Genomic DNA, 14,400 nt, shown 5'->3' with positions numbered 1-14,400 from the left:
AGCCCAAGGCGAGGTAGTCGGCACTAGAACAGTGATGCATGCAGTGTTGATATCTATGACCAGTCTCCAAAGCCGCCCCAGTCGCCTCCGCCGCCGCCGCCACCACCACCGTCGCCTCCGAAGAACCCGTCGTCGCCGCCGGGATTTGCCCATGGGTCCTCCATGATTTCCTCGTCACCGGGAAAGTCAGGTGGGTAGTCAAAGCCCTCGGCCTGCTGACCTGGTGCGGGAGGCTCGTAAGGCCGATCAGGGGTACTCTGGCCGGGGAAAGGGTCAGCAGTTGTCTGTCCTGGCGGGGGCGCGCGACCATATATCTCGTCATCGCTCCAGTCCCGCCCAGAATACCCTCCGGCGCCTCCCATGGCAGCACCAGCCGCCGCGCCGCCGAGGACATCGCCTGCGCCTGTACCGCCGCCCGTTCCGACGCCCGTGCCAGAGCCAGAGGGTGCTGGAGCTTCTCCGCCGCGCGAGTGTTCGCTCGAGCCGTCACCGCCGCTGAACAGCCAGAAGGGGAGGAAGCCGCCTCCACTACCCGAGTGTCGGGAGAAGTAGTCGAAGTCGATAGACACAGCCGTGGCGAGGGTCATGGCGCGCTGGTCGAGCGTGAGCCCCGTGCTCTCCTCGGGGAGCACAAGCGTCTGGCCCTGCACGCTGACCTGCGAGCCGGGGGGCATGTTGATCTCGCTGCCCGCGGCGTCGAAGCGGATGACGTACTGACCCGTGTCAGTGAAGATTTCGCGCCCGAAGCCCGTGAAATTGCGGTTGATGGTGGCGAGGAGACGCCCGTCGGCGTCGGTAAGCCAGAAGTCCCAAGCGAGGAATCCGCCGTCGATGCGTGCAAACTGGTCCATGTAGTTGTCTCCTCCTCCGACACGATTCTCGAAGAGATTGTACCGCCGCCGCCAGGGGTGCCACTGCTGCTGCGTCTCGCCGACGAGGGGGCTGAGTCCGTCGCCGCCGCCGACTGCGCCGAGGTCGGGGTTGGCGCGAACTCGGATGCGCGAGTTGATGAATGCGAACGGGCGCTCGATCCACAGAATCGGCGTGCCGTGCCGGTCCATGACTGTGCTCTTGAAGGGCCGGTGGGTGTGTAGAATCTGGCGAGTGAGAACGCCGGCGAAGCCCCGCTCCTCCTCAGCGAGGAAGCCGACGTGCGCGCCCTCGGGGGAGTAGATCGCATACCGGTTCGCCTGCTCGTATCCGAGGAAGACGTTCATCATCTCGAGCTGGCGGACGACGACGAGCGAGTCGTGCGCGAGCAGCTCGTAGGCCGCGTGGTTGCGCTGCAGGACGCCGCGCGGGTCGTCGGGAACGACGACGGCGGGGCGCGCCGAGTAACCCTGCGTGTAGCCCTGCTGGTCGAAGCCCATGCTGCCCAACGGGTCCTGTTGGAACTGGTATGCGCCGGGGTTGGGGTCATTGGTGTCGTCGCGGCGAATGCGGCGGCGGACGGGACGAACGTGCCCACGGGGTACTAGGGTCAGCTTTGTCGAGGAGGCACTCACGCCGATCGTCGTCTCGCCTGAGAAGTGGTGTGGAGGCGCTGAGTTGGCGCGCGAGTGTGGCACCAGCGAGAGGAGGCAGCGCGCGCCGTAGAGGAGGCTGGAGGCGCAGCGCGGGCCTCACTGCCGCGAGGCCGGTACGCATCATCATCGTGGATGTAGTGTAGTATGGTACGTTGTGATGCTGATGTGAGAGTCTGTCGGGCCGTAGTAATGTCCAGGAAGGTGGTGGCTATGGTGTATGGTGGATGGATCTGGGCTTGGAGGGCTTGGACAATGACGCACTGGCGGGAGCATTTCACGGCACGGCCTCGGTCTCGGCCTCGCCCAGGCCGGCGGCAAACAGCACACGACTGGTCGTTTGCCCCTGCGTGCCGGTGGATTGCGCGGCCTTACAATGAAGTTGATGCGGAGAACTGCCTGGAACAGGGAGTATTCAGATTGCGGATCGAGGACTGGCAGCCGCCTACGCTGTACTCAATCGCCGTAATCTCGGCGCCAGTTTGCCATGAGGCGTCTCAGTGGCCCAGTGGCGTAATCTCGTCGCCATTCCTGGTGGCTGGTGGCTAACTGCACCCTCGTGTTCTTCACTCCTCTCAGCCTGCGACTATACTGCGTCCCTCAAAATATAAAAAGCTGCATTGGAGTTCGGGCCTTGGTGGCCATTTCAGCCCTTCGTATGAATACTCACTACCACCCGGGGGCCGTTCAACCGTTGCCTGTGAATACTCACAACCGGGATCGAACCTCAGCTCTAACCAGCACGTCTCTCCGACGAAACGTGTAGCTCCCCAGTTAGACAATGCAGAATAATCCGTGAAGAACTGCATACGAGCCCTCATGAAGAGATGTGTAGTATGTGAAGGCTGCACCCCTATCCGCGACCGTACATACATCTCTCCAGAGGTTCTCCGTCAACCGTGCGACTCGTCACTCGTAACGATCGCCACACTGCCACAACCGAACTCGCGAAATACAACCTAATCACTCTGACTCGGCGCCGGCTCCGAAACCAGGCACCACCAACCGCTCCAACTCGAGATTGCAGCCCACTGGAGCTCCTGAACACGACCGCGATCACGGCTGCCGCCGGTGAGTCGGTCGGCAGGCTCCACACCTAGTGCTCGCAAACCCCACTCCTGAATGACCGCACCCAACACAATTCTGACTCTTTGCGCACTTCCTGACCCCAATGCCGAGCTCGTCCACTCCTCCTGACAATCACCCCTACATCCTGCTCCACATATGTCGAATGTGTACATGCGTCGTGCTAAAACCAAGTGAACCTGATCGCTACGCGGAGAACTTAGTTCTTCCGGCGGAACGAGGAGCCTGGCGTCAGCTTGAACGAGCGACTTGCGCGTTGCGAACTTACCCTCAGTGAGCTTGGCCTTGCCGCCCGAAGGCTGGCAGAGGACGGTGGCGCACGAGCCGCACTGGACGACAGTCGAGGCGTGGGAGAAGACGGTGGTGATCTGGAAGCAGCCGGGGCACTTAACGTCCATGAAGAACGAGTTGGGCTGGGGCACAATCTTCTTGAGCTTGTGGGTACGGGCCTGGGCCTCGGGGGAGGGGTGGAGAAGGTCGACAGCGAGAGTCTGAGGTTAGCAGTGTCGTAACAAGCAGGGCGACATGGCGGATGGCAGGCAGGCAAGCGCACGGCAGGGTATCGAGTCGGGAGGGAAGAGGGAGTGGCGGGATGGGCGGGCGACAGAAGTCGACTTCTGCGCACGCTTCGAGAAAGCTCTCGGCTCCGATGCAGAGAGCGAGCGCGGGCGGGTGGCAAAACTGCGCGGGGTGCGTGGTAGAGTTTGGCGCGGAGGTTGACTGCGCACACGACAGGTGCGAAGCCCACCTTCCTCACCGAGGCTCTAAACATCCAGCAGTCCGACGCTGACTCTGCGACCGCTAAGCGTTCGCAGCACCAGTCCGCCGCGCGTTTCTCGCACTCCGCTGCTAGCGGTTTCCCACCACCAAGGGTTTCCGCGAGAAGTGTCGACAAAGGTCGGTGTGAAAGTTTGTCGTCGCCACTGCCTAGCCTTGCCGCCACCGCCAGCCGGGCCGCGCAAGGCTCACCATTTTGCTGGTTGTTGTGGTTGCGTTCGGGTCGCGCGAGATTCGAAAGGAGAGAGTGAGAGGTGCGCGGCGCTGTCGCGTTTTATGTTACGAGGAGGGAGGAGGGGAGAGGTGGTCGCGAGCGACACATTCGAGACGCTCACCTGCGTGGGCTGGGCCGCGGGAGCAAATCACCCAGTGCGATTTTTTGATCCGTGGTGCCTCGGGTGCAAACACCGCAAAACGCCGGGATGGCACCGCATTTGCCGTATTTCCGCGCAGGCACGGGGTTGCGTCAGGCACATGTCAGGCTCATGGTGGGTGGCAAATCGACGATTTGTGGAGCATAGTGCTTTCTGGCAGCGTACAACAGTGCATATGTCTCTCGAAAGCCGTCTAGAAGCGCAGATGATCGCGCGGAGCTTGGCACGTCGATCGCGATCGGCGTGGGGCCGATCCGTCATTAAGGCCCCGGAGCGGAGCCGAGCGCAGCACCCAGCGCCGAGCGTCTTCGAGCGCCAAGTGGCGGAACGCCCTGGAAGGCCGTGGTGCGGAGCCGTTCTTACGACAGCGAGACCACGCCGCGCGAGCCCACCACCTTGTCCGCTGCACGTCCGCCCCCGACCGCCTTCTGGTGAGCGGTAAGCTGGCGCTTGCGCTCATCCTTGAACGTCAGGGTGTGCGCCTTCTTCTCCGCGCGCCTGTTCGCCTTCTCGGCCTTGGTCGCCTTCTTGCGCGCCTTGCGCTCCTCGGCGCTCTCGCCCTTGGGCCGTGCAATTGTGACCTTGGCTTCGCGCTCCGTCTCGGATCCCGAGTCCTCCTCCTCCTCGCCGTCGCGGGCACGCGCAGCCTCGGCGGCGGCGGCAGCCTCAGCTCGTCGCAGAGCGCGTTCCTTGGCCTGCTCGCTGTTGCGGACGCGAATCATGCCGGGGTGGTTCTCAGTATTTGTATATGTGGCTGCTGTTAGGTCGAATAATGTGCTGGCAACTCACAGAGAATCGTCTCCACGTCCCACTTGTGCTCCGGCTCAACCTCACGGCGGTCCATTGTCTCCTTGATGTCCCGGTACTCGCCGGTCTCAATGCGGCGCTCAATGTCGAGAATTCGGCGACGGTTCTCTTCCCGTGTCGGACCCTCCACTCCGTCCTCGAGCGCGGCACGGAGTACCCTCAGCTTCTCGGGGCCACTCAACGCTGTCCCGCCGAGCGACTCGCGCATACGCCGTCCAACCACTTCGTAGTTGTCGAGGAAGTCGTCCATGATAGCGTCAAAGTCGTCGCGGCTGATCTCCGGCGCCGGCCCTGCGCCCGTCGGCTCGTCTCCGCGCAAGAACGAGACACGGCTCATGCTGGACATGTACGAGGGGGCGATGGAGACATCGTCCTCGTCCTCGTCCCACTCCTCGTCGTCGTCCATGTCGTACTGGCGCTCAATGGCGTCGAAGCGGTCGTCCAGTGTCCGCAAATTGTCGTTGCGATACACGTTGGAAGAGGACATGCTCATCCCCGAGGCGTCGGACGGCCCGCGCTTCCCGTGCCGCTTCTTGCCGCCGCGGACCATCAGGTCGTCCATGCCGCTCACGAGACTGCCGACCGTGTCCGCCATCTCGGAGCGCTCGGCCGAGTCGGCGTCGTCCCATCCCCCATTGCTGGCCGGCTTGTGGTGCCCCCCGGCGGCCTTGAAGGCGCGGAAGCGGTCCTCCCATGTCTCCTCGCGCGGCTCGCCGTTCTCCGTACGCGCATCGTCGTCGTCCTCATTCACGCCCCACTCGGCGAACTCGAACTCCTCCGCCTCCTCCCCGTCCTCGAGCTGCCCTGACCCGAGCAGTTCGCCGAACACGTCCTCCTCCCCGTCCTCGTCCACGAACGCGTCGTCTTCGAGCGCCTCGAGCACCTGGCGGAGATGTGGGTCCATGTCGGGCTGCAACCCCTGCAGCTCGCGCGGAAGCGCCTCCTGCGACGCATACACGTCCTGCACGGATATCTCGTGCTTGGACGCCATGACCTCCTCGGGCATCCTGAACCCCTTGTTCTTCTGTTGCTTCTGCGGCGCCTCGAGGAGCACCGAGTCGGCGCCGCCGAGGCCCACGGGCCGCAAGTGCTGCATGTAGTCGTAGGCCGAGTCGTCGTATGTGATGCCGTACGTGGCGGCTTCGCCTTCGTTGGCGCGCATCGCACTCTTGTCCACGCTCGCCTCGAGGTCCGAGAGCGTCAAGGCGGCCTTTTCGTTACCGCGCTCAATGGGGCGGAAGACATGCTTGCTCGCGTCGGGGTCGTTGATGAGGGGGTCGCGCAGGGAGCGATGCACGAGCTGGAAGTGCTGCGCGCCTGGCTGGCGGAAGCGTGATTTTGGTGGCATGGTGTGAGTGGTCGAGAGCTTGTAGCCTAGAAAGTGATATAGTCTGTGTAGAGTGAGTGAAACTCGAGATGACGGCTGCTCTGTAAGATCAGTGTCGCGGTCGAGGAGATGTTGATGATGAGAGCGACCTCCACCGCAAAATTGTGGTGGGGTGGCGAGAGTCTGATTCCAGGGACGGAAGTATCTTGCGGAACGGCCTCGATTTCGGCGACGGTGACTCTCTCTGCGACTTCAACTTCACTAAAAACACGCCACAATGTCTTTCTTCCGCGGATCAAACCCCTCCACAGTGTCTCAGTCGGCGCCGAGTGAGTATGCGTGGGGTGCGGAGCTCGCGCTTGCGCCGGGGATCTCGGCGAAGTCTATGAAGCTCGGAGCACCTGCCATCTGACTGGTAGCGGGGTCATCTCCACATCACACAAGCGACCAAGGTGCTCCAGCTGGGCTTGCGCTGTCTTGGACTGCTCGATTCGCGGGCGATCACCGTATTCGAGTGGTGTGGGCTCCCATGTCTCCTGCTCTGCACAGCCACCGAGGTTACGATGGACCATCACTGACTCCAGGCATGCAGGCGCGCAAGGAGGAGGTCAAGCAGCAGATCCAGCAGGAGCTGGCTGTTGCGAGCGCGCAGCAGCTCGTCACCAAGATGACCGAGAACGTGAGTGGCATGGGTGTTGTTGCGGCAGGTGTAGCGGCGTGGAGGCTGGACGCGTCTTTTGCCGGACATGGCGGGCCGGAACGCTTGTCATTGATGGTGTGGCTACCCACGTCCTCTCATCGATCAGAACGACGGCGTATGACGCCGTCGCTGGCTCTTCCCGCCCTTCTCGAGTGCCCACACTCATTCCCTCTGGCACTCTGCCTCTCAACCCAACAACACCCATCCACCCTCTCTCCCCGCACCCCCTCTAATCCCAGTGCTTCGCCAAGTGCGTGACGCGGCCCGGCGCGTCCCTCTCGGGCTCGGAGGAGCGCTGCCTCTCGCAGTGCATGCAGCTGTACATGGCGGCGTTTGACAAGATCTCGCAGACGTACGTGACGCGGATCACGAAGGAGGGCCGCAAGCCATGATCTTGATCTAGCTATGTATATGCATGTCCGCGCTACTACTCGTCGTCCTCCTCGTCCTCCTCTGCGCGCACCAGCGCATACAGCCTGCGACGATTACTGTCGCGCGTGGACTCCTGCGCGGCCTCCGCGAAGAGTGCGCGGAGGAGGGCGGCGCGCAGCGCCGCCGCATCGACAGGGCGGCCGTCGACAGTGCTTTTCGTCGCGATATTCCGCATCGCATCCCCGTCGCTCTTCAGCGCGTCCAACAGCGGCGCGAACACGCTCTCCTGCAGCCGTCGGAGGAGGGTGGGGTTGCGCGTGCGCGCCACGAGCTCGATATGCGGCCGCAGCAGCTCGATGAGCGGCGCGCCGGCGCCCTCCTCGCTCGCCATCACCTTGTCCAGCTCGGCGAGGTACACGTCGCCCAAGTGCGTCGCGAGGGACATGGGCACGCTCGCGTCCTGCCAGCTCATGGGACCGTGTGGGCCGGTGAGGATCGCATTGATCCCGCCCACCGCGGCGGGACTCCACTCTGCGCGCGCCGCGAGCCGGAACGACGCGTTCACGTATCGCCGGATCAGCATGTAGTACTTGTCGATACGCAGGCGGTCGATGCCGTGCCACTCGCGGACGAGGGCCGTCCAGAAGCCCTCGAGGAAGGCGAGGGAGGCGTCGAGACGCGCCGCAGCCCGGTCGCCGGTTGTGCGTGGGTTGATGCGCAGCAGGAGCTCAGAGAGCTCCGTCGCAAGCGCTTGTTGTACTAGCGGCTTGTCGGACATCCAGAAGCCTGGGGTTAGCGGAGTGGGCCGAGCGAGCACGGCGAGCGAGCTGAGGCCCGCGTGGATGGAGGGGATGATGGTTACACCTTCCCACCGCCGCCGTGCGTCACACACCTACTCACAGTAAAACAAGCCCTTCCACAGCTTCGCCATCTCCTTCTCCTCGAGGCGCGTGTACCCGCCCTCACCCTCCACGCCATCGCCGCCGGCCGAGAGAAATGCCGTGAGGTTGCGCACGGCCTGGTCGCGAATCGCCTTGTCCGTGTGCGCAAACTGCTTGCCAAACGGCATGGCTGCCTCCGTCTTTGGTTCTGCGCGCTCCTTGCCCTTGCTCTTGCCGCCCTTGACCGTATTATTTGGTGCCATGATGTGGAAGGATGGGTGTTATGTTGCTGCGGCGTGAGAGATCGGCGGATGTCAACTTTTGGTCAGGTCACGTGATCGAGTGGAGGCGGGGTGAATGTCACCCCACACGCCGAAGGAAAGCCTCAATGTCCTACTTTGTCAGCCATCTCACGCAACTATCCCGCCTTAAGAACCGCAGTTCGCATCTATCCATGCTATGCTATAATGCTACAATGCCTATCCAAAGTCCAATGCGGTCGCGAGCGCGACAAGCTACTAACCCAGTGGTAGATGAGAGGAGGAGAGGATGATGAGGGGAACAAATGTTTAGTGGCTCAGCCACAGCCCAGATTACGAGGTGATACAGGAGTCGACGCCAGCGTCAGGTGCATGCAGGTCCAGCCTAAAGCGCGTGTCCGTGCGCTTTGTCGAGCGGGGCCGAGTACATGACTTCGGCTGGCGGCTCGCCGCGCAGGATGTGATCACGCGTAGGGATCGGTGATACGCGTGCTTGTGTCCGGCGCGAGGACGAGTGTCGGCGCGCTGGAGACGCATTCTTGGGCGGGCTGTACATCGGGTGCACGTAGCTGGGTACCACAAGGTACGAGACCGGTCGGTCGGGAGTAGTGGGTGTGACAGGATGAGCCGAGATGGCTGGGCTGTTACCGCCGGTGAGCGGCGAAATGTCAACGTCAAGGTCGCGGTCGCGCCCTCCCGTAAAGTCGATGACTTCGTTCGGCAAAAGCGACGATCGCTGCGTGTCGAGGCTCTGGCGTTGCGCGGTAGCAACCACAGCCTCGCCTGCGTAGCTGTCGTCCGAGCGGTTGAGGAGCGAGGACATGTTCGACCCCTTCCACCACGCGTTGCTGTTGTTCGACTGTGAGTTGTGCGAAAGACGCGACCCAGAGCTTGTGCCGACGATCTCGGAACCCTGACCAGCAAACGAGTCAAGCGAGCGCGAGGCGACGAGCGACCGCGAGCTGACTATGTTGCGGCTCGAGTTGTCCTTGTCAAACTCGGAGAAGTAGAGCGACACATCGTCGGATGAGAGTGGTGGACCTCTTTCACCCTTTTTGATCCACCGCGGATAGCTGGGAACGAAGCCTGCACGGGGACGTGGGATGTCACCTTGAGGCCCGGGTACGTAGCTGGGGTAAGGGCCAGAGCCCGTGCCCTGCTTGTCCTGCGAGGGACCAGCGCTGGTCAGAGTGGGTCCAAAGGTGGGTGTCATGAGTTGAGAGGCACCGGTCTCAGAGGGCGGAGGGGCGCTTGGGTCGGTGGTGGGCGACAGAGCCTCAAAGCCCTCGCTCTCGTACAAAGGCTCAAGGTACTCATCCTCGCCCGACCAGTGCATGGACGGCTGAGATTCCCAGCTGGCGAGCGATTCGGCACTAGGAGCGGACTGAGTGAAGTCAGAAAGGCGTCGGGGGCCGACATCGTGAGGACCAGCAGTGGCGAGCAGCTCCCCAGCGCACATGAACGAGCTGGCATTGGAGCCGGGGCGGGACGAGTGGAATGCCGAGTCTTTGCTGTTAATGGTCGGGAGGGAGGGCTCGTTGACGGTGCCGAAGAGACCCTTGATGTACTTGCGAGGGCTGTCGCTCATCTTCGTGATAACCGGGCTTGCGCCGTCGCCCTGGAGCGACTTCTTGCCGTTGGGGGTGTTGACGAGTGTCTCGGGAGTTCCCTCCTTGTTGTGGTAAGGTGCTTCCTTCGTGGCGGCCGCCGCCTTGCGCTTGCGGAGGCAACAGCAGCAGAGGATGGCGGCCAGAAGGATGAGAAGACCAACGACGCCGACGACGACACCGATAATGATCTTGTTTTTCTTCGAGAGGCCACCCTTGCTTGGCGCAATGGGTATGGGCGCCGGCTCACCCTCGCCCTGCGGGCCGGTGACGCCGTCGATGGGCATGGTGACATTGGTCGACGACACCGCCCCCTCGGCGTCCGCCATGAACGTGATGTTCATTGACGTGTAAGTAATGTTGGCAGGGGGTGTGCCGACGAGGGTGTAGTTGTCCGGGTGGTAGAGCAACCAGGCAGCAGCCTCACCTGGGACTACCGTCGCGTTGATGGTCGCGGTCGTAGTCTTGTTGACAAGGTACTTGGAGACGTCGAACTGGAAGGTCTGGCCCGCGGGGACATTTGTCGTCGAGAGCTGGAAGTCGGTGAAAGCGTAAGGCAGAACACTGATGTTTAGGTAGGAGACATAGGAGAGAGTGTTGGAGGAGTTGGCAGAGGAAAGAGTGACAGGCACGTTGAAAGGAGCGATGGTGCCATTGACGAGCGCGTCCGGAGTCACGCCCGAAATGGTGCGGGTGGTGTTGTCGTATGAGAGCCACCGGGTGCTAGACAGGTCGGGGGTGGCCTCAACCTGGGCAGCGTCGAGCTTTTCACCGTTGAGCAGCATACCCGAGAGGTCGAGGGCGTGATTGATGTAGCTGCGCGAGGTGGTCTTGATGCCAGGCCAGGCCTTCGAGTTCTCGATGACGGCGCCGTCGCCGACGGAGAAGACAAAAGACGCCGATGTAGCCGTGTAGTTCCAGTAGTCGGAAGCAGTCACGACGACCTCGTAAGATCCATTGGCGGGGGCGACACCGTTGAAGGTGAATGTCGTGTTGGACCAAATAAGCCAGTCCGGGAGACCGGCGGTGCCGCGTACATGGGCCGTGTAGAACAGGTTACCGTTGCCGTTCGTGTCAGGGCGCTTGAACATGTTGCCATTCCACCCCAGCGCAAATGACCAGTATGGTGGCACAGACACGCCGTTGCCGCCAGGCATGACCTTGGCACTCGCAATGTCTGCCAGGCTGGGGTCTGCGATCTGCCTGTCAAAGTCCATGACGAGGATCGGTGCTGAGTAGTTGGACACGATGAGCGTGAATGTCGAGTTGGCAGTGCCTGTCGCATCTGTGGCAGCCAGGGTTACATTGTACTGCCCAACGTCTGCGGCGGTGGGCTTGCCGTAAAACGCGGGGTTGGAGGGCGAGAACTGGAGCCATGGTGGTAGCGAGGTCGCAGCATAGGTGACAGTTGAGTTGGAAGCGAACGAGCCTGGGAGGATCGAAAAGAGGAAGTCCTGACCCACGCGCGCAACTGGTGGCTGCTGCGAAGCGAGCGGGATTGTGATCCGTGGAGCAGCTGCCACGAGGTTGAGCAGACCCAGAAGGGCGACGAGGAGAGCGAGGACGCAACGCATAGCGTTGGCCGACTGGTGCGTCAGTTGGTTGAACGAAACGGGCTTGAGGAGTGACTAGGGGTAGTAACGCGCGGAAAAAGAGCCCGAAAAGGTCGACAAAAGGTGACGGCCTGAACTGTTGCGACAGGTTCGGGAAGTGCAGGGGGAGGATGGAGACGTGCGGGAATCGGGACGACGGAGAATAAGTCGTGGATGGATGGACTGATGGATGTGGTGGAAGAGGTTGCAAGGCCTCGACCGACTGCACTCGTCATGAGGAGTAGTAGGCCGATGCGGCGGTGCTACGGGACGGCGAAGACGCGTCTTATCGTTCGCGCCTTGCCGTTATCGAGCCGGCGTGACTAGGGATAGCTCGGCGCCACTTCCGGCTCACCGGACATCCCACAACTGATCTTCCGCCAGCGCCACCCCGCAAAAGTCGGTGGAATGATCAGACGACAGCCGGATGCGGATCCAGGACGCCGGCGGCAAGTCACGCCTGCTGCTGGCTGTGCACTGCCACCGATCCACCAGTTCACCGATTGCACCAGGATATCGTGGCCAGTGCCATCACGCACCCCGTCATCGATAACGGCGGGCAAGGTCCTGGAGTGCGTGCACTCTCCCTCCCAGTCGCACAATGTGACTGCAGGCACTCAACTCACGCTTTGGTAGGATGGACCGGCGCCAGCAGTTGCGCTGGTCTACTTGGGCTGAGCGTTAGTGTTTGTGTATGCATGCAGAGGCAGGATGGGATTGACTCACGATGACGGGGTTGGGGGAGAGTATGGTGACTGAGTGACTGACAATCCAGCTGCCGGTGAAGGTCTGCATGTCAGCGGGGCAGATGAGGGAGGGAGTGTGGCACCGGTGCTGCGCCAGAAGCCGCGAGGAGGAGGAGCAGCAGCGTGGGTCATGCGACCATGAACGAGCAGACGGGTTAAGGTAGTGGACAGCAGCAGAGTCGGTCGTGGAAGGAGGCGTGGTGGTTGACGGCTTCGGTGCGGAATGGACATCCCTTGTCTGCACGTCCGCTGGCTTCGGCTTCGGCTTCGGCAGGCGTGACCTTCCTCTCTCGGCCTGATTGACAGACTTACGGAATGAGACAGAGGATGCGAGGGATGGGTTGACAGAGGTGGAAAGAACGTCGGCTTTGAAGCGAGTGTGTTGAGCGTAGGTGGTTACAGTGCAGCGTGGTGGATAGAAGCGAGCGGACGGAAAGAGAGCGACAGGAGGGAGAGGCGAGGCGAGGCGAGGCGGTGAGGGGGAGAGGACAAGTCTTGTTGTAACGAGAGTGATCAAGCGAGAGTGAGGAGAGTGAGGAGAATGAGAATGGCGAGAGCGATGGAGGAGAGAGTGAAGAGGAGAGGACTGACGATGATGACAAGAGAGAGCGAGGCAGCGACCACTCACTCTCGCCATGCTGCGAGGAAGGTCTGACGCGCGCTCTCCTCTCCTCTCTCTTCTTTGCAGACTCTCTCATCTCAGGGTCGCACACCAGGGCAACAATTTCATGGTCGCGACGCGCCCCCTGCGCCCCCCTTGCCCTGCTTCTTGTCCCTGGAACGCGTCGAGCCAATAACCACCGCCGAGGGCTCCGGCATTCTCAGGGTTCAGCCGGTGTGCCTGCGCCACGCACCCGGAGCAGGTCACGCAGCGTGTCCGTCCACCGTCGTCTCTGAATGGAAAGAGTTCAACGCCTCGATACCTCCAACAGTGGCATTTGGCACATTGGCATCCTCGTTCCACCTACTCCACAAGATGGAATGCACTCATGTTCATCCTCGTGCACCAAGAGCATCGAGCTGCAGGTCTCCCATGTCGAGGCGCGAGAAACAGTCAGGGTATGGGGCGGTACGCACGCCGCTCAGATTCGGGGTGCTCATACGAGTGCGAGTGCGAGGGCGAGGCGAGGGCGAGCGTGCGAACGGCGAACGGCGACGCGTCGACGCCGCTGCGGTTTGCGCGGCAAGCGCGGCAAGCTGGTGCTCCCGCGCTGCGCTGCGACGCGACGCCGCTCAACTGTCATGCGCACTGGCCGCCGTCACCATGTCACGAGGCGTCACCACCACCTCTTTTCTTCTACAGTAGTGGCGTGGCATTACAACGCAAGCTTAGGCTCAGCCGCACCGAGTGTGGGTAGAGCCGTGCGCCCCATCCAGCGCTCCTCGCTGCGAGCGACAGCCGGGCTAATGAACTCGGAGGCGTCTATTCAGAGGATCCTGGGGCGCACGCAGAGGCAATGGAGGCGATAGTGGCGGGCTGGGCGGTACGATGAGCGGGCGTTGGTAGGGAGGGTGAGCGCCGCCCACTGAGACGCTGGCGCCGAGGCCCAAATGCAAGGGGGTAGGGAGGGCATGAATGTAAGAGTGTAATAACGTATGAATGTGGCCGAGGATAAGGTTGTCCCTGCGACCGACATGAGCTATTGTAGATGAGCCATGAGCGACATGAGGCGACGGCGACGGTGGGCTGCAACCGCTTCGAACATTGCATGAGCATCGTTATGCGTGCACGCATGGCTCCTCGTGTCCCCTGGGCACCTCTTGGCCAGGCCATGATGGCCGGCGGGGGATGCCGTCATCTCCATCATGTTCATGTGCACGCGTACCAGCTTCTTTTCACCCAGTCGCACCCAGTGCACGATGGTGAAGACGACGACGCGCGGACGTACTGTACTTCTCTTACACTTAAACAGGGACGCCGTCGCCGACACTCGCACCATGCTGTAAGCGAAGGGAAAAGTCGGAGGAGCCGCCATGAGATGCGCAGGGACGCGCGGTCATGTTCATTTCAGTCCGCCCTAATCCATCATTTTCCCGTTTTGGTCGCCGAGCAATTAATGAGATAGAGCGTGCTTGATGAACTGGTCTTGGGACCTTGGGAGCTTGGGAGGATGTAGGGATCAGGAGACATTGAACGCGTATGACGGGAAAACGACCGCTCTTACTGCTTACTGGCTGATGCTGATGAGGCTTCCCAAGAGGCGGGGACCACACGGGGACCGAGCATTCGCTAGTCGAAACCTTCACGGGCGCGAGATTGCGCTCATGTATCCGGGGTTGTCGCCAAATGGCGACAGAACAACGCAACACCCGCACATTTAAGCACACGCACATGTGCTTGAGCCAAT

General features: G+C 61.9%; 5 protein-coding genes across 5 annotated transcripts; 1 reads left to right on the top strand and 4 right to left on the bottom strand.

Moving 5' to 3' along the window:
- Positions 1-53: 53 nt before the first annotated feature.
- Positions 54-1,653, bottom strand: COLE_04241 (uncharacterized protein; the record flags this gene model as incomplete). The annotated part of the gene is made up of 2 exons (XM_018420636.2): positions 54-1,474; positions 1,506-1,653. 2 exons carry the CDS (start codon positions 1,651-1,653, stop codon positions 54-56), a joined length of 1,569 nt encoding a protein of 522 aa, XP_018282797.2.
- A 2,466-nt stretch (positions 1,654-4,119) lies between these two features.
- On the bottom strand, positions 4,120-5,915 carry COLE_04240 (uncharacterized protein; the record flags this gene model as incomplete). The annotated part of the gene is made up of 2 exons (XM_018421794.2): positions 4,120-4,514; positions 4,550-5,915. 2 exons carry the CDS (start codon positions 5,913-5,915, stop codon positions 4,120-4,122), a joined length of 1,761 nt encoding a protein of 586 aa, XP_018282795.1.
- A 256-nt stretch (positions 5,916-6,171) lies between these two features.
- Positions 6,172-6,986, top strand: COLE_04239 (uncharacterized protein; the record flags this gene model as incomplete). The annotated part of the gene is made up of 3 exons (XM_018421793.2): positions 6,172-6,223; positions 6,479-6,573; positions 6,834-6,986. The coding sequence occupies 3 exons, from the start codon at positions 6,172-6,174 to the stop codon at positions 6,984-6,986; spliced, it is 300 nt and encodes a 99-aa protein (XP_018282794.1).
- Positions 6,987-7,021: 35 nt separating this feature from the next.
- COLE_04238 (uncharacterized protein) lies at positions 7,022-8,110 on the bottom strand (the record flags this gene model as incomplete). The annotated part of the gene is made up of 2 exons (XM_018421792.2): positions 7,022-7,752; positions 7,867-8,110. 2 exons carry the CDS (start codon positions 8,108-8,110, stop codon positions 7,022-7,024), a joined length of 975 nt encoding a protein of 324 aa, XP_018282793.1.
- Positions 8,111-8,492: 382 nt separating this feature from the next.
- Positions 8,493-12,750, bottom strand: COLE_04237 (uncharacterized protein; the record flags this gene model as incomplete). The annotated part of the gene is made up of 6 exons (XM_065626334.1): positions 8,493-11,342; positions 11,662-11,680; positions 11,846-11,893; positions 11,933-11,980; positions 12,033-12,095; positions 12,365-12,750. The coding sequence occupies 6 exons, from the start codon at positions 12,748-12,750 to the stop codon at positions 8,493-8,495; spliced, it is 3,414 nt and encodes a 1,137-aa protein (XP_065482415.1).
- Positions 12,751-14,400: the final 1,650 nt, after the last annotated feature.

The sequence above is a fragment of the Cutaneotrichosporon oleaginosum genome, assembly GCF_008065305.1.
Source record: "Cutaneotrichosporon oleaginosum strain ATCC 20508 chromosome Unknown ATCC20508_contig03, whole genome shotgun sequence".
Classification (NCBI taxonomy): domain Eukaryota; kingdom Fungi; phylum Basidiomycota; class Tremellomycetes; order Trichosporonales; family Trichosporonaceae; genus Cutaneotrichosporon; species Cutaneotrichosporon oleaginosum.
Note: the sequence above shows the minus strand (reverse complement) of the source record. Positions and strands in the feature narration are given on the sequence as shown.